The sequence below is a fragment of the Capra hircus genome, chromosome 7 (assembly GCF_001704415.2).
Source record: "Capra hircus breed San Clemente chromosome 7, ASM170441v1, whole genome shotgun sequence".
In the NCBI taxonomy this organism is placed as follows: Eukaryota; Metazoa; Chordata; class Mammalia; order Artiodactyla; family Bovidae; genus Capra; species Capra hircus.
The window spans coordinates 106,178,033-106,201,157 of record NC_030814.1 but is presented as its reverse complement, the minus strand read 5'-3'; the positions used below and the strand labels follow the sequence as shown (position 1 = coordinate 106,201,157).

Sequence of the window (23,125 nt, the reverse complement as noted above, 5' to 3'; positions counted from 1 at the left end):
CTTCTTAGCTCTGTGTTCCTTATCGGGACCTCCTGTTGTGTGATTAACACATCCAAGCAGTTATTATGCTGCCTGGCCACAGCAGGCCGTTTCAGTCCATGGTTCCCTAACACATGTACTCCTTAGTTTTAGATTACATTTTTATGTTTCCCATCCTGCTTTCTCTCGGATCCACAGCCGCCTTCTACTGTCTCCAGGTACTGCAGCCTGAGCTGATTCTCTGCAGCTAAGTTGAGCTCTCCAAACAGGCAGGGTGAGGGAACCACCCAGCACAGCTTCAGGATGGGCAAGAAACCACTGCCCCACATGTAGTCTCGAAGTATTCCTCTAGAAACCATCAGGTGAGAAGAACGGCCCTCCCAGGGTCAGACAGGCCCTGATCTAACTGCAGCTTCATTCCAGTGGGAGTGTGAACATCCCAACAGCAGCCAGACCATATATAAAAAGAAAACTCTGACCCACAATGTGCAGCAATCTTGTCTTAATCTGCTCTGACTGCTATAACAAAATATCATGACAGGGCCACTCAGAAACCACAAACTTTTATTTCTCACACTTCTGGAGGATGGAAGTACAAAAGCAAGGTACCAACTGATTTGGTGTCTGGTGAGGGCCTGCTTCCTGGGTTACAGACCTCCACCTTCTTGCTATGTCCTTCCCTGATAGAAACGATAAAGGAGCTCTCTGGGAGAAAGGAGTCTCTTTTCTAAGAGCACCAATCCCATTGATGAGGACTCCACCATCCTGACCTAATCAGCCTCCCAAAGGCCCCACCTCCCAGGGGCTACACTTCAACATACGAATTTTCAGTTCAGTTGCTCAGTCATGTCCGACTCCTTGTGACCCCATGAATCGCAGCACACCAGGCCTCTCTGTTCATTGCCATCTCCCGGAGTTCACTCAGACTCACGTCCATCGAGTCAGTGATGCCATCCAGCCATCTCATCCTCGGTCATCCCCTTCTCCTCCTGCCCCCAATCCCTCCCAGCATCAGAGTCTTTTCCAATGAGTCAGCTCTTCTCATGAGGTGGCCAAAGTACTGGAGCTTCAGCTTTAGCATCATTCCTTCCAAAGAAATCCCAGGACCGATCTCCTTCAGAATGGACTGGTTGGATCTCCTTGCAGTCCAAGGGACTCTCAAAACCACAGTCTTCTCCAAAACCACAGCTCAAAAGCATCAATTCTTTGGTGCTCAGCCTTCTTCACAGTCCAACTCTCACATCCATACATGACTACTGGAAAAACCGTAGCCTTGACTAGACAGACCTTAGTCGGCAAAGTAATGTCTCTGCTTTTGAATATACTGTCTAGGTTGGTCATAACTTTTCTTCCAAGGAGTAAGCGTCTTTTAATTTCATGGCTGCAATCACCATCTGCAGTGATTTTGGAGCCCCCCAAAATAAAGTCTGACACTGTTTCTACTGTTTCCCCATCTATTTCCCATGAAGTGACGGGACCAGATGCCATGATCTTTGTTTTCTGAATGTTGAGCTTTAAGCCAACTTTTTTGCTCTCCTCGTTCACTTTCATCAAGAGGCTTTGTAGCTCCTCTTCACTTTCTACCATAAAGATAGTGTCATCTGCATATCTGAGGTTATTGATATTTCTCCCAGCAATCTTGATTTCAGCTTGTGTTTCTTCCAGTCCAGCGTTTCTCATGATGTACTCTGCATATAAGTTAAATAAGCAGGGTGACAATATACAGCCTTGATGCACTCCCTTTCCTATTTGGAACCAGTCTGTTGTTCCATGTCCAGATCTAACTGTTGCTTCCTGACCTGCATACAGATTTATCAAGAGGCAGGTCAAATGGTCTGGTATTCTCAGCTCTTGAAGAATTTTCCACAGTTTATTGTGATCCACACAGTCAAAGGCTTTGGCATAGTCAATAAAGCAGAAATAGATGTTTTTCTGGAACTCTCTTGCTTTTTCCACGATCTAGCGGATGTTGGCAATTTGATCTCTGGTTCCTCTGCCTTTTCTAAAACCAGCTTGAACATCAGGGAGTTCACGGTTCACGTAATGCTGAAGCCTGGCTTGGAGAATTTTGAGCATTACTTTACTAGCATGTGAGATGAGTGCAGTTGTGCAGTAGTTTGAGCATTATTTTGCATTGCCTTTCTTTGGAATTGGAATGAAAACTGACCTTTCCCAGTCCTGTGGCCACTGCTGAGTTTTCCAAATTTGCTGGCATATTGAGTGCAGCACTTTCACAGCATCATCTTTCAGGATTTGAAACAGCTCAACTGGAATTCCATCACCTCCACTAGCTTTGTTCATAGTGATGCTTTCTAAGGCCCACTTGACTTCACATTCCAAGATGTCTGGCTCTAGATTAGTGATCACATCATGATTATCTGGGTCGTGAAGATCTTTTTTGCACAGTTCTTCTGTGTATTCTTGCCATCTTTTCTTAATATCTTCTGCTTCTGTTAGGTCCATACCATTTCTGTCCTTTATCGAGCCCATCTTTGCATGAAATGTTCCCTTGGTATCTCTAATTTTCTTGAAGAGATCTCTAGTCTCACAGGGATCAAGACCATCCCCATGGAAAAGAAATACGAATTTTAGGGACACACATTCAGTCCATAGTAAAACTGTCCAGGAAGCCAACATACCGTCTACAAATATTGGCCCAGAAAGCCAACCTGCGGTGAGTCACACTCGCAGGACATTAGGCTGTTTTCTCTAGCAACAATTCAGGACACTTCACTTCTAGTCAGTTGCTCCAGTTTCCCAGACCCACAGCCTCCATCAGGGCACATCTAAAACCTTCTCTTTTCCCAAGAGGAAGCACCCCACACCACTGATGGACCCTGAATTGCTGCCAAGGGATGGTGGTCATCTCCCTTGTTGCAGAGAGCTATGAGTAAATGCCCTCTGCTTGTTCTCACGGGCTGTTTCCATTTACTTCCACACTGGAAAGAGAATAGGGAGTCTTGTGGGGCAGAAGCTGCTTCTTGAAGGAGGCATGCTCTGTGCTATTACCTGGATCGTTTGAGCCCAGGTGTCCTTCTGAGCAGGTGGCATGGTGCCGCAGGCATCAGTAGGAGCTCATAAAGGACCAACAACCTGCCCCCAGGCTTCCAGCAAGCTGCACAGATGATGCTGGGTCATGGTTCACACTCTCCCTGTCTCAAATTCTCAACAGTGACCCAAGGGTCTCCAGCTCTGTTGCAGGTTTACCAGTCTTGCTAGTTCTTTAAAAAAAAAACACTTTGGTTCTGTAGCACCTGCAACCACACCTACACTGTGCACAATATTGTTGGTAAAGACATGTGAGCCCAAATCCGATCACTGGTAGTTTTCAAATTTCCGCACATTAATGGGGAAACATACAACCAAATCTGCCCCCAATCCAGAAAACCACTCACAGAGAAGAGAAAGAGAAAGAAAAAAGAAAAAAAAATTTTTTTTTGTTATTAAATTAGAACTAGAATGTGATGCTGATCCCAAGCAATAGCTACAGGGGGTGCAGAGATGGAAGGGAACCTCTTTTCCTATGGCTAAGTGAATACAACTTATTACTTTCACGTCTTCATGATAATGTTGCTAATTTTCTCCTGCAATTATGATAAAAAATGATTTGAAGTTAGATGACAAGGTAGGCCCATATCCTCCCAGGACTCTGGGAAATGATTACATTTCAGAAACGCTCCTAGGTCTTTGAATCGTTCTTGATATATGAGATGGGCCACAGGCTTATTTAGCCAGATAAAAAAGAGTTACACACAGTTAACAAGAACAGAGAAAGAAATGTTTTTAAAATTCTGTGATTCTATTTTCTAAATTGAAAGAAACTGTCAGCCCAGACTCACCTTACATGCAGAGCAGGCGCAGGGACTTTCGGGGGATTCTAATTAGCAACCGAGAGCCTGCGGGGGCTACAGTCCTGGTGGTCGCAAAGAGTCCGACAAGGCTGAGCGACCAACACACACATTGCCTCATTCAACTAGCTTTCTGGCCCCCAACCCCACTCGCTGCCCTGAGCCTTGAACCACCGGACTCTGTCCTGGAGATGTTAGCAGAAAGACACACAGTTCAGCCAGCCAGGCGGGCTGCGGAGCCCCGGGAGACCTGGAGCCTCCGGTCGACCAGAGACGCCATCCATCTCCGCCAAAGGTGTGCCTGACCCCCGCTGCCTCTTCCGGCCTCACGCCCCTCCCGTGGGATCCGCTCCCTGCCGCCCCACACGCCTTCCCCTCCGCAGACAAGGCTCCCACCACCGTCTACCCCTCCCCCTTCCCGCCTGCCTACCCAACCCCTGCCCTGTTCCCGCTCCTTCCGCCGTCCGCCCAGCTCCGGCCAGCTCTGTGAGGGCTCCTTACCCATCGGGAGAATCCTGCCCCCATCCCGAGGCTGCTGACAACCGCTCGCCAACGAAGCCTCCCCGTCCCCCACGTGATTACGGCCCCGCCCCTCGCCCTCGGGCTCCTGCTGACGCCACAATGCCCTAAGCCCAGCGCCCTCGGATCGCCGCCCAGGTGGTTTCCATCGCCTCAAAGCAGGCTTTCCTGGGCCGCGTTTGGAGGCGTAGTTCGGGGTGCCTGGCGAGGTGCAGCGTTACCCCGTAAGCAACACCCCCTTCAGGGAGCCGGCGGGTGGTCATCTTGTGGGTGCTGAGCCTCAGGTTGGGTCCCCGTGCACCCTCTGCCCTAGTGGAGTGGCTGTCCCAGCTTTGAAGGTGGTTGTAAACTGGAAGGAAGAGCCCGCTATTTCAGCCCTGCATTTACCGAGGAACATTCCGGGGTCAAGGAAGGCCCGTCTGCCATCACTGGCCCAGAGCCCTTGGATGGCTTACCCCAGAACCTGAGCCAGAGCCTAGCGCCCAGACTGCCCCACTCTCACCCAGCTTCTGCTGGGTGGGCAGCAGTCGGGACGAAGGGCAGCTGAGAGCAGAGGGAGAGACTCACGCCAAAGGCTCTTCCCAGAGACAAAGTGGACCCATGTCAGCGATTCAGGAATCTGCAGAATCCAGCCACCATAGTTTCAGACTGCATAGAAGGGAACCTGGACAGTGCTTGCATTAATAATTCAGAAATGATGTTTATTTATTTATTTTTGCTTAAATTTATACTGTTTATTTTTTTTTAATTTTTATTCTACAATATTGTAAAGAAGTGATGTTTAAATCCACTCTAACTCAGCCCTACCCACCACCCTGTGAAGTGCATCCAGGAGGACTGGGTCTCCACTGCATCAAGTCATGGGTATTCCAACCCAGAGTGTGTGTGCACGTGAGTTTGTGTTCAGATGTTGGTGCACGGGTCTAGGTGCCTCTGCGTGTGCCTTTCTTTGTGTGTGCCAGTGTCCAAACATGCATGCACGTGTACATGTGTGTTCTGGTGCATGTGTGTGAGCATGTGTGCGTGTAATGGCCCTCCTTTATCTTTTCTGCACTTCACCTTGTCAAGGAAAATCAGAGCTGGATGGTACAGGGGTAAAAACAGGTTTTATTTGGGACTATTGAAATAGGAAGAAACATTAACATAGAAACTGGGGTTTCATTGAAACTGGGGTTCTATATAGAACTAGACCTTCTATATAGAATTGTGAAGTTCAGATCTGAATACAACATGGGCCAGTGGGGATTTTTAAGGAGTAGGGTAGGGTCAGTTACAAGAAGTTACTAGGAGGAAACATCTTAGTAGCAGTGAGTGGTGGCGAGGGGGGGTTCTGGTTAAACCCACCTAGCAGGATTTCTGGAGAAGGCAATGGCACCCCACTCCAGTACTCTTGCCTGGAAAATCCCATGGACAGAGGAGCCTGGTAGGCTGCAGTCCATGGGATCGCTACTAGTTGGACATGACTGAGCGACTTCACTTTCACTTCTCACTTTCATGCATTGGAGAAGGAAATGGCAACCCACGCCAGTGTTCTTGCCTGGAGAATCCCAGGGACGGGGGAGCCTGGTGGGCCGCTGTCTATGGGGTCGCACAGAGTCGGACACGACTGAAGCGACTTAGCAGCAGCAGCAGCAGCAGCAGGATTTCTGCTAAACTTGAACAGTGTAGAGACAAACATGTAAGTCCAAGGCTTGGTTGGAAAATTCTGGAGCCTGAGCAAGTGTTGGTTAAAGAGAGAAACTCTGTCAACCCTGCTCCCTAATGAGAGAGATGTTTCCTCTTAAACTCCCTTTTTCCTTTGTTCTGTGGAGTTCTGTTCAAGAGAAACCTATGTGCTTGTTAAAACAGTAAGCAAGGCTATTCAAGATTGTTGCAGTGCCATCTCTGGAATGCAGCTGAGACGGCTGCAGATCTGTAGCCAAGGAGCGGAGTGGTGGTGGTCAGTGATGGAAAATCACCCAGAGGTGCCCTGAGGAGGGGGCTTATTGCTAAACAGGCCTAAGGATTCTTGCTCAAGGAGGGTCAAGGACATCAATTCATTATAGGTGGGGGATGAGGAACTAGATCACATATCACAGCCCGAGTACTGTGAAACTGGGTGGGGCCAGCCAAAGACAAGCCTACAGCTCAGGGGAAGCTGGCTGGGGTTTGCTGAAGGAGAGGGTCTTTGTCAGCTTCCAGCAAGACATCTGTGCCCCTTATGGAAGGTGAGTCAGGGTACCCTAAAACCCCAGGTTCAGACTCCCATCTTCAAAAGGAGGCCAAGAGAGTGCTATTGAAGAGCTCAGGGCTCCAGGCAGAGGGTGTGGCAGGACACTCTATTCCTTCCCCAGGCACCATGGATGCTGTGGAACTTGCCAGAAAGCTGCAGGAGGAGGCCACGTGCTCCATCTGTCTTGACTACTTCACAGACCCCGTGATGACCACCTGCGGTCACAATTTCTGCCGAGAGTGCATCCAGCTGACCTGGGAGAAGGCCAAAGGCCAGAAAAAGAGGAGAAAGCGGAAGGGCTCCTTTCCCTGCCCTGAGTGCCGCGAGCTGTCCCCCCAGAGGAACCTGCGGCCCAACCGTCTGCTGACCAAAGTGGCCGAGATGGTGCGGCAGCACCCCAGCCCGCAGAGCAGGGACCTGTGCCCGGTGCACCGAGAGCTGCTCAAACTCTTCTGTGAGGATGACCAGAGGCCCATCTGCCTCATCTGCAGGGAGTCCCAGGAGCACCGGCCCCACAGGGTGGTCCCTATCGAGGAGGCCGTGCAAGCGTACAAGGTGGGTTCTGGCTGGGGGCCAGGACAGGGGACAAGGGTGCCCAAGTATGCGTATGTGTCAAGGAGGGTATTAGCAGAGAACAGCTGCTGTAACAAATGCCCCATATGCAGGACCACACAGTGAAAGTGTTCCCTTGCTGCTAAGTCACTTCAGCCGTGTCCTACTCTGTGCGACCCCATAGACGGCAGCCCACCAGGCTCCTCTGTCCCTGGGATTCTCCAGGCAAGAACACTGGAGTGGGTTGCCATTTCCTTCTCCCTTACTCCAGCACAAAGCAGGCTGGGGGCCATGCCATCTCGGGTCACCTCTATGATTATGCAGGAGTCCAGACTGACCAAGTCCCCACCCAGCCCCAGCCACACTCCCTGGTCCTTGTGCAGCCATCTGGGTGGACAAACCAGGCAACCCCCCGACAGGCAGGGGGTGGGGAGCCTTTTCCCTCCATCCACCTGAGGCTCTGTGGCTGGGGGCCCATGAATTAGATTGAGCAAAGGCAAAATGAAGACAAAGGCAAACTGTTTACTAACATATGCCTGCTATGCCAGTCACTTGGGAGAAACTGCAGCAACAGTTTTAAAAGAAAAAAGTCAATTAGAACTTGGGCTTAGATAGCATCTTAACAAAGAACAGAACATTTGGAGAAAAGCAACAGGACAAAGGTAAAAGCTGCAGGCTCCCAAGGGGGGCAGACTGCGGGAAAGTGTCTCAGTGACAGAATTCCACAGACTGGGTGGCTTATAACAGCAATTGCTCACAGCTGGAGGCTGACGTTGGAGATGAGCACAGTCAGGTGAGAGTCCCTTTCTGGTGCGCACACGGCCAGCATCTCGCCGTCCTCTCTCGGGTCTCTTTTATAATGGCACTAATCCCATTCATGTGGGTCCTACTGCCACGATCTTGTCGCCTCCCAAAGGCCCCATCTCTGCCATCACATCAGGAGTTAGGGCTTCCGTATATGAATTTGGATGTCGGAGGGACACAAACATTCAGGTGATAGCAGAAATATATATAGACAGAGAGAGAGAGAGAGAAAGTAAAGAAAGATAGGGGTTTTTTGTGTAGGTTCATCTTGACACCAACTTGCCATCTTCTTCGTGGGCACAAACTATCCCCAGTGAGATGCTTCTGGTCAGATAATGGGAGCTCCTGGAAGGCATCTTTCTGCATCTGACTCTTAATTGCCTCCAGCTCAAAATAATCCTTCTGCCAAAGGGACAGATTTGGGGGTTGGGGGTGGCATATTTCTATCCCTTGCACCCCATTAGGATGGTTCAGGGTGGATGCAGCTTCAGAGGGCACTGTTTGGATGTGTGGCATGCAGGGGGCCCACTGACCCCCACATTCCATGGTTTGGGTGCACCACAGTTGAAGCTGGAGGAGGACATGGAGCACCTTCGAGAGGAGATGATGAAGACAGAAGAGCTGCAAGCCAAGGAGGAACAGACCTTGGCCGAGTGGCAGGTAGGTGCCAGGGCCACCACACACGGCAGCCAGGCAGGGCAGGGAAGGCCCGGCTGGCCCCCACAGGCCTCCCAACCTGTGAAGCCCCTTGAGGGGGAGATCACTGTCCTGTGTGGACGAGAACACAGGACCCCAGAAAGGCCATGATTTTCACAGAATTCCTGCCAAATCAGGACTGAGAACGGTGCCCGCAGCACAGGCTGGCCGTTTGAAAGATGCAGCGAGCAAGAGCGCACAGGCACTTGGACGCTGCCATTTGGGGCTTGGAGTAAAATTACGCCCCAGTGACATTCAGGGGGGGCCTCTGTGTGATCCCTGGCTCCCAGCCCCACCTGCTTGGCTGGTTTTCTGTGGGTCACTGGGATCCAGGGGAGATACGCCATTGTTGCCAGAGCAGCCCTTCCAAGCTGGTGTGAAAGCAGGTACTAGGGGTGGTAGGCCCCTGGGTGGGGCTCACCTCCAGGAGCCCACCCACCCCCATGCAGGAGAAGGTGAAGGAGCGGAGGGAGCGCATCATGGTCGAGTTTGAGAAGATGGGTCTCTTCCTGATGGAGGAGAAGCAGCGCCTGCTCCAGGCCCTGAAAAAGGAGGAGGAGGAGACAGTGGCAAAGCTGCAGCAGAGCACAGCCTCCCTGAAGGAGCAGAGTCACTCCTTAGAGAGGCTGCTCCTGCAGCTGGAGGACAGAAACGAGCGCACACCGCTCCAGATGCTGCAGGTGAGGCGGCACGCAGGTGTGCCTGGCTGGGGGGTGGGGGTGGATGGGGCCTTGAGCTCTGGCTCAGGTACAGTCAGGGTGGGCTGACCTGCGGCAACAGATTCAGGCCAACGGGGAAGGCTCTGTCTCAGTCAGCTCAGGCTGTGTAACAAATACCACAGGCCAGGTGGTTTAAACAACACACATTTCTTTCTCACACTCCTGAAGGCTGGAAGTCTGAGCTCAAGTTGTGGGCACAGCTGGTTTCTCCTGAGACCTCTCCTTGGCTTATAAGCCATATTCTCCCTGTGTCCTCACATACTCATCCCCCTGTATACAGTCTACGCCCTGATAGCCTCCTCTTATAAAGACATTGTCAGATTGGATTACAGCCCACCCTAATGATCTTTAGGCCTTATCTTTAGTCACATCTTTAAGGCCTTATCTCCAGATACAGTCATACTGAGGTGCTGCGGGGTTTGAGCTCCACAATAGATGAATGTGGGGAGGGAGCCGATTCAGCCCACAACAGGCTTCAGTCCTATTGGGCTGTGTTTATCCCCTTCGTAGCCCAGGGATGTGGCTTGAGGGCAGCTGTTGTCCACACAACGATTGGTCCCAGAGAGGCACTGGTGACTTCACAGGCAAGAGCAAGTCACACGATCGCACCTGCCAGCTGTGGAAGTGGGGAGAGGGTGCAGCTGGCCTAGCGGGGATGGGCCTGCACACTGAGGCCCTGGAAGGGGCAGTTCATATTGGCTGAAAAGTGGGCAACTGGTTCAAATGTGCAGAGCGAGGGGCTCCACAGCAAAAAACACATTTCACATTGCGACTCATTATACACATATTCACAGGAATGTGTTTGTACAACTGAAGCAAAAGCCACACGCAGGGTATCTAGGTCTCCCAGTATGCCTGGGTCAGTCAGTTTTATGCCTGCTATCCCAGCATCCTGTGGGTGTTGTTGCCAATAAGTGTCCTGGGGTTAACAACAGATGATACACTCTCTCTACCTTTGGGAGAATACTTTGCCTTATATCATAATGTAATCTGTTTGCAACCCATGACACTGACTCCTGACCCACTCAAGGCCTGAGGCCCATAGAGGCCTTCATGGTGTGTCATGAGCTGGACAGCTCCCCTGGGTCCTCATTCATTGTGATGGGGAAGAGGAGGCCTGGGCAAGTCAGGGAAATGATACTGTGCGTAGCCAAGACAGGATTATTCTCTAGAAACTGGAAATGGGGCTGCAGCAACACATAAAGCCCTTCTAGCTCTTCTGGCCAAATGTCAAGATGGGGTGCTTGGGAACACCACAGACCCTGCCAGTCTCTCTGCTTTCTTCCATGTCTTTTGAAGGATATGAAAGACCTCCTCAGCAGGTACATACCACCTGCGGTGGGGGTGGTGATGGGTGCAGGGAGGACTGTAAGTGTGGCCGGAGGGAACAGTGAGACCTGTATCCACTGGAGGAAGAACAGCCTGAGTGTGCAGTACCCAGAGACTACCTCCGTCATGCTGAAGACCATCTGTAGGGTCCCAGGGCAGATAGAGGTCCTCAAGAGTTTCCAAGGTAAGTGGGGCCCAGGGGCTCCTGGCAATGCCCCACCCTGCTCTCAGCCACTCAAAGCAAGAGCCACCAACAGGAGAGGGGTTCCCCAAGTGGTACCCCAGCCCCATCTCCTTGGCACTGCCAATGTCCACAGTTGGGATATAGGATCATGCAGTTAACTCCAGGTTCACAGCTGAACTCAGCCAAAGGGAGGCCTGGGTGGGGGTTAGGATGAACGGTCCCTGCTAGGGCCTTGCCCTCCCCACACTGACCCTGAAAGGTCCCCCTTTCCCCTCCACCCTGGGCCTGTCTCCAGAGGATGTGGTGCCCGACCCCTCCACGGCATACCCCTACCTCCTCTTGTATGAGAGCCGCCAGAGGCGCTACCTGAGCACCCCGATGGATGGCACACCCCGTGGCAAGGACAGGTTCCTCGCCTATCCCTGTGCAGTTGGCCAAGAGGCCTTCTCCTCAGGGAGGCACTACTGGGAGGTGGGCATGAACCTCACCGGTGACGCACTGTGGGCCCTGGGCGTGTGCAGGGACAACGTGAGCCGGAGGAACAGGGTCCCCAAGTCCCCAGAAAATGGGTTCTGGGTGGTGCAGCTATGCAAGGGAAAGAGGTACACACCTGCCGCGCTTCCCCCAACTCCCGCCACCCTGGTCGAGCCTCCGAGCCACGTGGGCATCTTCCTGGATTTTGAAGCTGGAGAGCTGTCCTTCTACAATGTGAACGACGGGTCCCACCTGCATACCTACTCTCAGCCTGCCTTCCCTGGCCCCCTGCAGCCCTTCTTCTGCCTTGGGGCCCCCAAATCAGGCCAGATGGTCATCTCTACAGTGACTCTGTGGGTGAAGGGATAGGGGCGCAGGCTGGTGGAGCCTGGGCAACCCTCCTTTCTCCAGAAGGTGAGGTGGTCCCGCTCCGCAAGGCCCACCTGCCCAGCTTATCGCGCATGAGGCATCTGCAAGCCATCGGCTGTGCAGGCTGGTTTTACAAAGTGGAAATATAATCATGATTAAAGCAGTTAAACATTAAGAGTCAATGCTTACAGACGCTTCATACAGAAAACTTTCATAGTGGGTCAGTTTCTAAATACATACACGTATATGTACAAGGCACAGTGTGGTGTTTTCTTTAGCCATGTCCCCTGCTCTACACTTAGAGATATTGCCATTCACTGGTGGCTCGGTGGCTCAGGTTTTTATATGTAGAGCCAAGGCCTCAAGTGTCTACCTTCTTTGTCCTCAGCAAATTCCATATCTGGGTCCTTCACAGGGGGAAAACGGAAAAGTGAAGGGACTTTTCAAGCTGAATTCCTACAAGCCTCAGAGCCGCCCACCTTTGCAGTAGGGACAAAATTCAGGGTAGGATCAGACGGTCCCTTCCTTTAACTCACTCGCCACTGCCCATCCGACCCCCGTAATTGCAGACGCATTAACAACTGGGGAACAGCGGCCAGAACCCCAGAATTCTGGCCAATGTACTCTGACCCCCAACAAGGCCAGTAGTCCCAGTGGGCTGAGCCCCCGACACCATAAGTTCTGAATCGTTGCCAGCCCGGGGACTTGAGGACCCAGGAGCGCACGGGGAACGACTTGGGGCTCCCCGGCACAGCCTCGGCTTCCCCTTGTCCTCGCCGCCTCCGCGCATTGCGGAGAGCCCAGCGCCCGTGCGGAGCGGCCCCGGCCCCTAAGCCTCACGTTCCCCGAGGTCCGAGGGAGACAGCAGGTGCGGCAAAGCCGCAGCCCCCTAGAGACAGCCACGAACTGGCACGCGGGTGGCGGCGGCGACGCAAGGTCAGTGGGTGAGCAGCCTCCAGTTGGGTGCCGCTGGAGGCCGCGTGACAGACCACGGCCAATCCGGAGCTACAGTGGGTGGTTCCAGAAGGGAAAAAAGCTGCTTCCTGCTTCCGCTGCTGCCGAGTGTCCCTTCCTGCCTGCAAACGGGATCCCTAGGCCCTACCTTCCTGGAGTCGCCGCAGTCCCGGAGCCGTCCACTCCGCATCCTCGGAATCGAGAGGCCTCGGACCCCGGAGACCCTGCGCCCCGACGCTCCCCGAATCCTCTGGTGCCCTGCACCGCGCGTCCCCAACCCCTCCCCAGAGTCCCGGCAGCGGCCGCCGACCCGGCGGAGAACGCGGCCCTCGTCCGCTCCATCGGGGCCATGGCCGCACCCGACCTGTCGACCAACCTCCAAGAGGAGGCCACCTGCGCCATCTGCCTCGACTACTTCACGGATCCAGTGATGACCGACTGCGGCCACAACTTCTGCCGCGAGTGCATCCGGCGCTGCTGGGGCCAGCCCGAGGGCCCGTACGCCTGCCCCGAGTGCCGCGAGCTGTTCCCGCAGAGGAACCTGCGACCCAACCGCCCGCTCGCCAAGATGGCCGAGATGGCGCGGCGCCTGCACCCGCCGTCTCCGGTTCCGCAGGGAGTGTGCGCAGCGCACCGCGAGCCGCTGGCCGCCTTCTGCGGCGACGAGCTGCGCCTCCTGTGCGCGGCCTGCGAGCGTTCCGGGGAGCACTGGGCGCACCGTGTGCGCCCGCTGCAGGACGCGGCCGAAGACCTTAAGGTGTGGGCAGGTCCCGGGCAGAGCACGGCTTGGCAAGGGGTAGCCGCGGCGCGGGTCGGGGGCCCGGGCCTGGTTGGAGCGCATCCTGTCCGATGTTGCGGGCTCAGGTTCCAGCCTGCCCCGGGTCTCGGGGGTGTGTAAGGGGGTGCATCCTGTACCAAACCAGCATCCTAGGGGGTTGAGGCACCTCCCACCAGTGAGGCGCTGGCCTAGGAACCCGGGCGTGGGGGGAGAGGGCGGGGAGGGGACGAGCTTTCTGAAGTCTAGATCCCAAAGAGGCGGTGGGAGGGCTGTCCGGGTAGGGGACTGGGCAGTTTTGACTGACCACTGGCAGAGACAGAGCCGAGAGTAGGAGAAAAGTGGGAAGGGAACCTGAGAGGTGGCTGGTCCCAGATGGACGTGCATGGATGTGGACTCTTGAGTTCTCAGAGGTTGGTGGGCAGAGTAGGGTTGTGGGGCCCACGCTAGTGCTGAGGTTCTGATTAGGCCAGATGGGAAGGCAGCCAGGAAGCTGCTGGAGAGCCCCAGGCTGGGATCAACTTAGGATGGAGCCGTTCCTCTGGGAGCCAGAGCCCACCAGTGTTTGCTGTTTGGATACTCTGCCGGCAGACAAGGCAGGGCTCAGCCCTGTTGTGAGCCCAGGCGGAGAAGCCTTATTTCTCTGTTATGGAAATGTATTTCTTAAAATCCAAACTTAACACCAGCCCTCTCCTCTGCTAAGAGCCTCAGGACAGACACTTAACTGGCAGCTGCCTGCTACCTCCCTGGTCTGTGGGCGGGTTTGCTTCTGAAACCCAAAGTATAAAGTCTGTGGGTGATATCTTTCAAACGTTTTGACTGTGATTTTCATTTCTTTTTGTGGCCGGTACTGTCTGCTGCTTAGGTGCCTCAAGCACACAGTTTAGTCAGTGTTAGGATTGCTATTCTATCACTATCATAGAATAAGCCTCTGGGACAACAGAATAAACCTATGCCGAACCCACATCACCGGACTTGTCCTAACACGTTCTTGTGGTTTTTTCCCTCACTTTGAGGCATAATCTGCACACTTGAACACCCACTCCTTATATGAGTCTTGCAGTCCTGTCGCTGAGGATCCTGGTCAGGGTGTGGACAGTGACTGGAAGAGCAGAGGATGACCAGTAGTTCTCTCGAGGCCTCTTCCAGCTGACCCATGGTAGCACGTAACCCTCCCTGTCTCAGGGGAGGAAAAGCCTTTCCCTCTGGCATATCAGGTTCTGTAACTCAGGCTTGCAAATTGGAGTGACAGAGATGAACAGGTAGACTCATCTCAGTGTCAACAGCTTGCCCCTGGGTGACGAGTGCTCTCCCCTTCCTGGTAAAGGGTACGCACCTTTCTCTCGGAAAATGCCAAAAGGAGGAGAGCAGAGAGCTCTGCTGTTTCTCCGTCATCTCAGCTCTTAAGTACTGTAGACGCCATAGTGTCGTGTTCTGGGATGCCATGACCCAGTCCCCTTCCCCGTTCCAGTGCTTGCTTTTAGTGCTGGGGAAGGTGCCCAGCAGAGGGCTCTGGCCAGTATCTGCACAGCCCCGAAGCGCTGACTCTACAGAGCGCAGCCTCTCGGGGCCCTGGTGTGTCTAGAACATGGATAGAACAGTGGAAACCCCACGAGCGCCGCCGTGGTCACTCCTGTGATAGGCGTTTAAGCCTTCTGGCGTTACAAGGTGCCGGATGTGTCATAAGCAAGGTTGAAGGCAGTGTCAGGCATAGGCCTGAAATCAGGACCAAGAAACTGGATCCAAATGTAGCCCGTCCTGCCATGTGTTCTAGTCAGCTGAAGTCCAGCAAGCCCAGTCCAGGCAGAGAGAAGTGACGGGTTTGGAAAAAAGAAGGTGGTGACGCAGTGAGAGCGGTTGTGGGAAAGTTGCCCTGAGCTGAGGGAGGCGTGGGAAACAGAGAAGAAAGGAGATTCAGCCAAAGGGCAGTGGCAGGAGAGCCACGCTTGTGAGGACAGTGCTGGAAGGGCCACACCAGTTAAGAGGGCATCTCCTGGCAAGTTCGGGACTCACCGTGTCCCAGACCCACGTTTCCACTACTGGTCCCTGCCAGCTGAGTTCAGGCTTAGCGGGAGTTGAGCAGGTGGGAGTATGTATGAGAGCCAGCCTGGGGGCCTGGCCTGGCTGGAGTCACTCTGGCCTCACCTCCCTGCAGAGCAAGCTGGAGAAATCCCTGGAGCATCTGCGGAAGCAAATGGAGGATGCGCTGCTGTTCCAGGCCCAAGCGGAGGAGACCTGCTCCCTGTGGCAGGCAGGTGGCCAGGCGCCCAGTGTGGGCAGGGGTGGGGGCCATGAGGGCCCCACCACAGGACTCTGCTGTTCACAGTCAGCCTCACGCTGCTCCTCAGGCAGCGCTCTTGCTCCAGACCCCGTGTATAACCCAACTCAGCATGGGTTTGCCACTTGGGAATGGGTATCAGGGAGGGCCAGGCGTGGGGGGTCCCAGGTGGGGAGGGATGGCTGTGGGGGCCATCCCAGATCGTGGCTTTGAGGGTTGGGGAAAGGGCAATTGGGAATGTATTGGGTGGTAAGGTTGGGATTTGGGGGGATACTAAGTTCCCCTGGATTTTTTGGGTGCCCCTGGTGGTGCAGCGCTTTGGGGTCAGGAAGGAGTGGGTGTGGGGGACCCCAGATGGATTAGTGAGGCTCCAGGTCCCAGGCCCTCAGCCATCCTCCCCGGCCCCCACAGAAGATGGTGGAGACCCAGCGGCAGAATGTACTGGCCGAGTTTGAGAGGCTGCGCCGTCTGCTCGTGGAGGAGGAGCAGCTGCTGCTGCAGAGGCTGGAAGAGGAGGAGCTGGAGGTGCTGCCCCCCTTGAGGGAGAGCGCGGCCCGCCTCGGACAGCAGAGCGCCCGGCTGGCCGAGCTGATCGCCGAGCTGGAGGGCCGCTGCCAGCTGCCTGCACTGGGGCTGCTGCAGGTGAGCCGGCACCCCTTCTGGGGGTGGGCGTGTGGGGCCTCGCAAGGCCAGGCGTGGGAAGGGAGAGCAGCAGAGTGGGGGAAGCATTGTGCAGAGGAGACCAACTACCCTGATGCTTGCCTGGACCTCCCAGGTCAATAGCTAGTCACCTTCCTGGGAAACATGCAGAGTCGACCGCAGTGCTGAGCTGCATGAGCTGCTATTTGTGCCTGTCCTGGGAGCCCTCCTGGAGACTGGCCAGGCCACAGGGTGCGTGGCATTCCAGGATCCAGAGCCACTGGGTCACCACCACCCAGCCCTCTGAAGGTTTGGGCCCACTGGGCTGAGAGGAGAAGCCAGCAGGTCTCCCATAATGATTCCTGCCTGGGCCCAGTGCTGCCCCTGAGAGTCTGCTGCACTCCTGGCGCCAGCAATTCGTGCCCTCAGGTGGGAGTGAGGACACTGCATGTGCAGTCCAGGGGCCTTCCTGCAGGAGGTGACCCTCCTTGGAGCTTCAGAGCTGAGTGAACCTTTAAGGACCAGCTTCAGGCTGCCCTCCTGGGGCTAAAACATTCCTTTGGCCTGTGCTGAGCCAGCAAGTGATTTTTCAGCCTGGGAAGCAGGAAGAATCCTGGGCAAGTGTGTGGCGGGGTTTGAGGGAAGTCAGCAGAGGTCAGTGAAGTGGGGCTGGGCAGGCAGCTGGGGATGATAGGGAGCAGGCCTCAAAGGTGAGTGAGTGGTGCTGGGACAGCTGCAGGAAGCAGAGGTTCTAGAGGGAGGACAGATTGGTCCAGGAAGTAAGATGAGAACCGCAGATTTATATGAAATGCAATGTGGGGTTTCAGTTGAGATCTCTCAGTGAGGGATTGACCTCAGCTGGCCTGGCTGCATTTCCTGCCCTTCACCCCCTGATGCTTGTTCCTTACTACCCCATCTGTCCCCCGCTGCTCACCACTGCTCATATCTCCTGGTCTTTGTCGTCCTCTCGGTTCCCTGTTCACCTGGCTGGCTGGCTGCAGAAAAGATGCCCCCCATTCCTCCCCCCCACCCCCAGCCCCAACCCCAGAGCTTCCCTTTGCCTCTGCTGGGGGAAGAACAGCCCTGGGTAGCACCGTGTTTACTGAAGCATGTGGAGGAGGTCAGGTGGGCTGACCCTTGGCCCACAGTGTTGGTCAGGAGACCTGCGGCAGGGAGTGCCTTGGACTTGGGGGGACACAATCGTTTTATGACACTTGAGTAAACTGTTCTCACATATCATCACAAGAGAGAGGAGCATCCAGGCAGAGAGGCCTTTCCAGGAAGGTCAGCTGTGAGTGGGGACTGAGGGATGGCAGCCGGTGCAGGCCAGGCCGCAGACACAAGACCACCAGCTGCCTAGCTCCTGGGGCACAAGAAGTGCTCGGCTGATGGAGGCATGGCTCCAGGCTAAGGTGGAGACAGCCTTCAACCCCAGGGGTGCCTAGGGCTCTGTGGGTAAGGTGGCTGGCAGCCCGATCCCTTGTGCCCTCCAGGCATGTGAAAGAATGCAGCCGGGTCTGCAGGGCTGGACGCGCCCAGAGCTGCTCTGCAGTGACCTCAGGCCTGATTCAGAACAGCTCCAGGGTGGTTTCCCACCACATAAGTGTGTGCCCATGCAGGAGGTTTGGGAGCACTCTGGTGCAGGGCCAGGCCAGGGTGAGGGCAGGCCTGAGACCAGGAGACGGGTGCTAACACCGTGTGTCTCTCCCACAGGACATCAGGGACACCCTGCGCAGGTAGGCGCTTCGGCCTCTCCCCAGGGAGGGGGGAGCAGGGTTCAGGTGGGCCCCCTGCAGGGGTGACATCTGCACTGCCCCTCCAGAGTCCAGGACGTGAAGCTGCAGCCTCCCGAGGTGGTACCTATGGAGATGAGGACCGTGTGCAGGGTCCCTGGGCTGGTGGAGGCCTTGCGGAGGTTCCGAGGTGAGTGCCGTGCACAGGCCGGGGGGTCCCACCTGCTGTCTCCAGACCGGAGACAGTGCCTGTCCTGAGCTTCTGCTGGTGGTCTGGGGTAGAACAGCACGCAAGCTCCCAGTTCATGGATGAGAAACTAGGAGAGATCAAGGCCCTTGAGCAGATGAGGTAGCAGGTCAGGTCCAGACTTTTCGCTGATGTATATAGGAAGAGCAGAAATACCAGAGCACCTGTGTGGACCCCAGGCTTGGGGAGCCTGCTGCCCTGGAACACACAGACAGAAAGCACTCAGGATTTCCTTCTGTCCTCTAAAGGAGGGTGAATCATAAGGAAGCATGAACTACTTTCTAGAATGTTCCAAGATACAACTCAAAGTGGTTGCATAATCTTTTTGAGTGGGAGAAGGGGTGTGGTCGGTTTGTGGTCAGTCACAAGCTGTGACTGCAAGGGTGTAGGGATCTGAAGCAGATAGCTGGGAGGGTTGACCCCTGCTCTGTCTGCAGGGGACATGACCCTGGATCCTGACACAGCCAACCCTGAGCTGGTGCTGTCCGAGGACCGGAGGAGCGTGCGGCGCGGGGACCTGCGGCAGGCCCTGCCTGACAGCCCCGAGCGGTTCGACCCTGGGCCTTGTGTGCTGGGCCGGGAGCCCCTGACCTCGGGCCGCCACTACTGGGAGGTGGAGGTTGGGGAGCGGGCCAGCTGGGCCCTGGGTGTCTGCAGAGAGAACGCCAACCGCAAGGAGAAGGGCGAGCTGTTTGCTGGCAACGGCTTCTGGATCCTGGTGTTCCTGGGAAGCTACTACAACTCCTCTGAGCGAGCTTTTGCCCCTCTTCGAGACCCACCCCGGCGTGTGGGCATCTTTCTGGACTACGAGGCTGGACACCTGTCCTTCTACAGTGCCAATGATGGGTCACTCTTGTATACCTTTCCTGAGACTCCCTTCTCGGGGACCCTGCGGGCCCTCTTCTCTCCTCTGTCCAGCAGCCCGACCCCTATGACCATCTGCAGGCTGAAAGGCGGGCCCGGGGACGGGCTGGCTCCCCAGTGAGCAGGCTTCTCGCAGCCCCTTGTCCTGCCTTCTGAGTCTGCGAGATGCTTGGAAAACCCGAGGGGAGGGTGCTTGTCCTCTGAGCTATGGAAGGCACCCATAGTGCCACTCAGATCGAGGAGCAAACTGAACTCTGTCACTGCCACTCCCAGGAAGCCATGGGTGAGTGTGTGCAGGCTGGGCTGTCCTCTCCCCGGGACCCTGCAAGGCCGTCAGGTGCTGAGACCCCATTCACCAGTGCGTCACACCCACAGTCCTCTGCGGAACCCTGAGCCTGGGGCCCTGGTAGCTCTGGTTCCAGGAGCCTCGGCAGCCTGCCCTGCCCAGCCTCAGTCTGGGGTAAGAGGCGAGAGCCTGTAGAATTTACTCAGCCTCCAGTGTGAGCCCCCCCAGACCCTGGGCCACCCCTTAAGAAAGCTACTATCTTGTGAGACTGCTTGGCCAAGAGGTGGTTCAAAGCCCACCAACCTGACCTGGGGTCTGGTCCAAACTGCTGGGGAAGTCTGTGGTTGTCTCTGATTAATTGCGGGTGCAGCAGAGTCTTCAGGTGACAGGTGATGTGGAAAGTGCGTCACCGAATAAAGGGGTTGATTAACTAGGACACACAGACGTCCTCAAATCCCCCTGAGCATGGCCCACCCAGGGCTTCTGGAAAAGGTCCTTCCCTGGTCCCCAGCGCAGAGGTTCAGTTCTGGGAGTTGTGAGTGCATGGAAGTGAGTGTGAAGCTCCACAGTTTCCACCTGAGTGGCACTGAGAAGAGCAGGCTGGCCTTGCCCTCTCAAGTGTGTCTCTTCAGTGACCCGTGGGGCTATCCCTGAACTCAGAACCCAGAGTGTCACTCCTGCCTGGGGGCGGGGGTGAGGCCACAGAGAACCCTGGCTTACAGAATCCAGGATTCGTTTTCGCTTTAAGTTTTGACACTTGTTCACCCTTCTCGAGAAGGTGTGATGCAGTGTCTCTGCACCCCTCGATTTTGATTAATTGTAAGGGCCATTCTTATAGTAAATGAACTCACAGATCTTCTTAAGGTTGGAGAGTGGGGGAATCCCCCAGAGGGCCCACCCTCGGGGAGGGTGCAGAAGCGGCATGCTCTGCTGCCCACCCAGCACAGCAACTCCCAGATACCCTCTCCATGTTCTCGGACTCAGCACGCGTGTTTCTTTCCTGCGGGTACTGTGGGGATTTTTCCCTTTTTACAGGTAACCTGATAAACATTTCCTACGTTCCACTGTGTTCAGTAGCCAGTACTTTTTCATTTACTTACTCATTCTCCCATTCTTGGGCTTTTTTGTTATTGTGACTATTATACACCACTTTTGAATATCTTTAACAGCAGTTCCTTCAAATTACATACAACGGGGGGAAGTATTTTCCCAGTTGAGTCAGGGGTCTGGCCATTTTTTTGTTTTTGACTAAAAATTATTCCCGTATGATTTCCCAAGTAACTGGGCCCACTGCTTCATTTCCTCCTGGAAATCTGAGCATACTCTTTGGTTCCTGCCTGGAGAAAGATTCGGATCTTAAGGTTTGGGACTTCAGCAATGGCTTTTGGAAACCTGGTCTGTGGAACAGCCTCGTGGGTTTAATGAATGAGCATAGACCTGCTGCCAGGACACCAAGATACTTCTGGCTTCGGCTTTCGAACAAAGCTGAACGCAAGTGTCGGGGAGAAAAAAATCATTTTCCCCCAACCCTTTTGAGTTCTTGGCTGAGACCATTTAATAAAAAATAACAGAAAGACAAAATTTATTGACACGCATGCCTCAGGTATGCATAGAAGAAGCCCCAGGAAAATGAGCGCCTTAGAACAGCAGGTTAGATCTCTGGCTTAGATACGACTTCAACAAAGAACAATGTTTATGGAGAAGTGACAAGACAGGGAAAGCAGCCTTAGGCTTCCAAGGGTGGCAAAGCATGCAAGTAAAATGATGGCAGCTAAGGCTAGTTAGTATGGCTTGTTATATGCAGGTCCCCATCCCCTCAATCTCTAAACTGATAGGATCTAGAGTCTCCAGATCTTTCCTGTGGAGGGGGGACAGAGATACCTCTGAAAATGTGTGTTCTGCTTTTAGAAGGTGAAAGGCAGGGACCTAATACTTGCTTCTTAAACGCCTCCAGGTCAAAATAATTGTTACCAAGCCAAACTTGGGTTGGCTTGCCAACGAGCAGTAAAGCCAGTCCACTAACCCTGGGTATGCAGTATTTATTGTAAAGGCACCAATACAAGGAGGGCAGGGCTCTCTAAAACCCCAAGCTCCCCCTGAAGGGTTTCAGCAAGGCATTTTTAAAGGCCAGGTCGGGGAGGGGGGGAATCTCGGTATGCGATCAGCTCGCGCACACAGTTCTCTGGTTGATGGTGAGATAGCAGAGTGGCTAATATTAACCAGCCTTAGGCTCCAGTGGGTCTAGGGGTCCAGATCACAAGTGGTTCCTTCCATCTGTAAAAACAATTCAGGGATTATGCATCAGATACTGTTATCTGTCTACTTCAGAGAGGAACCACAGCAGAGGGGGAAGGGTCTGTCCGGAGAAAGCCCCATAGCATCTGCCTGGTTACATAATCTATAGCAAATGAGATGTTTTGGGGGTAACATTCTGCTACCCTCCACCAGTTGAGAGGGGGAAAAAAAATGAGCTTCACTGACACCTATTGGCAAGCAGACTGATTTTCAGCTTTTCAAATATGCCAGCCTCCCAGTGGTGCCACCCAATGTGCTTTTCAAATATGCCAGCCTCCCAGCGGTGCCACCCAATGTGCTTTTCAAATATGCCAGCCTCCCAGCGGTGCCACCCAATGTGCTTTTCAAATATGCCAGCCTCCCAGCGGTGCCACCCAATGTGCTTTTCAAATATGCCAGCCTCCCAGCGGTGCCACCCAATGTTGGAGGCTCAGAGAGACCGCAGAGAACATGCAGGCTCATGGACACGACCTGAAATGTAGTGAGTGATGGCCAGCAGCCCCGACACTAGCAGTAGATGTCTGCACTGGCACTAGCAGGGAGCCCTTCCGCTGGCAGTCAGTGCCAGCAGTTGGTGATTCCCACATTAGCAATAAATGATGGACACCAGCAGTTACCTCCTACCCTAGCAGTAGCTGAGGTAAGACTGTCAGTTGGGTAGCGAATGAGCATTCCAGAGGAGAATAAGGCTGGATGAATGAGGAGTAAGTCAGGGCAGTGTAGCCGGTGCCAGCCATTCCTGGGGCTTCAGAACAACCATAAGGATTGCCTTGTTAGCTGCTAAGTCATGTCCAACTCTTGTGATCCAGTGAACTAGCCTGCCAGGCTCCTCTGTCCATGAGATTTCCCAGGCAACAATATTGGAGAGGGTTGCCACTTCCTTCTCCAGGGGATCTTCCTGACCCGGGGATCAAACCTGTGTCTCCTGTATTGGCAGGTAAATACTTTACCAGTGAGCCACCAGGGAATCCCAAGTATTGCCTACCAAGTTTTAAAATGCCCAGCACCCCTCCTCCCACATGACTCAGCAGAACAATGGGAAAACAGGAAAAAAGTGCAAATAAGCATTTGGGGTTGAAAGTGAAAGTGTTATTTGCTCAGTCGTGTCCGACTCTTTACGACCCCATAAACTGTAGCTCACCAGGCTCCTCTGTCCATGGAGTTCTCCAGACAAGAATACTGGAGTGGATTGCCATTTCATTTTCCAGGGGGTCTTCCCCACCCAGGGATTGAACCCAGGTCAGGTCAGTGTTGAAAAGCAAATATTCAGGATGGCATGGTGGAGACCTCAAAAGTTGGAGGGAGTAGCTCCTACAATACTAAAGGCATTAGTAAGTAGTCGTGTATGGATGTGAGAGTTGGACCATAG

At 54.2% G+C, this 23,125-nt stretch overlaps 2 protein-coding genes across 3 annotated transcripts in view; both read left to right on the top strand.

The window, feature by feature from the left end:
- The window catches only part of TRIM17 (tripartite motif containing 17), a 49,996-nt gene extending 38,136 nt beyond the window's left edge, over window positions 1-11,860 (top strand). Inside the window, exons 2-7 of the mRNA XM_018051594.1 lie at window positions 6,680-7,113; window positions 8,479-8,574; window positions 9,060-9,290; window positions 10,629-10,651; window positions 10,742-10,842; window positions 11,138-11,860. Coding sequence (XP_017907083.1) covers window positions 6,680-7,113; window positions 8,479-8,574; window positions 9,060-9,290; window positions 10,629-10,651; window positions 10,742-10,842; window positions 11,138-11,685 — 1,433 coding nt within the window. The 3' untranslated portion in view covers window positions 11,686-11,860. The remainder of the gene's footprint in view (window positions 1-6,679; window positions 7,114-8,478; window positions 8,575-9,059; window positions 9,291-10,628; window positions 10,652-10,741; window positions 10,843-11,137) is intronic.
- TRIM11 (tripartite motif containing 11) lies at window positions 12,725-20,678 on the top strand. 2 transcript variants are annotated; one of them, XM_018051574.1, is made up of 6 exons: window positions 12,725-13,396; window positions 15,570-15,665; window positions 16,107-16,334; window positions 18,045-18,067; window positions 18,154-18,254; window positions 18,749-20,678. In XM_018051574.1, exons 1-6 carry the CDS (start codon window positions 12,989-12,991, stop codon window positions 19,294-19,296), a joined length of 1,404 nt encoding a protein of 467 aa, XP_017907063.1. In that variant the 5' UTR covers window positions 12,725-12,988; the 3' UTR covers window positions 19,297-20,678. The 2 variants fall into 2 exon arrangements, with proteins under 2 accessions (XP_017907063.1, XP_005682115.3); XM_005682058.3 differs by having other exon boundaries at window positions 12,726-13,396; window positions 16,104-16,334.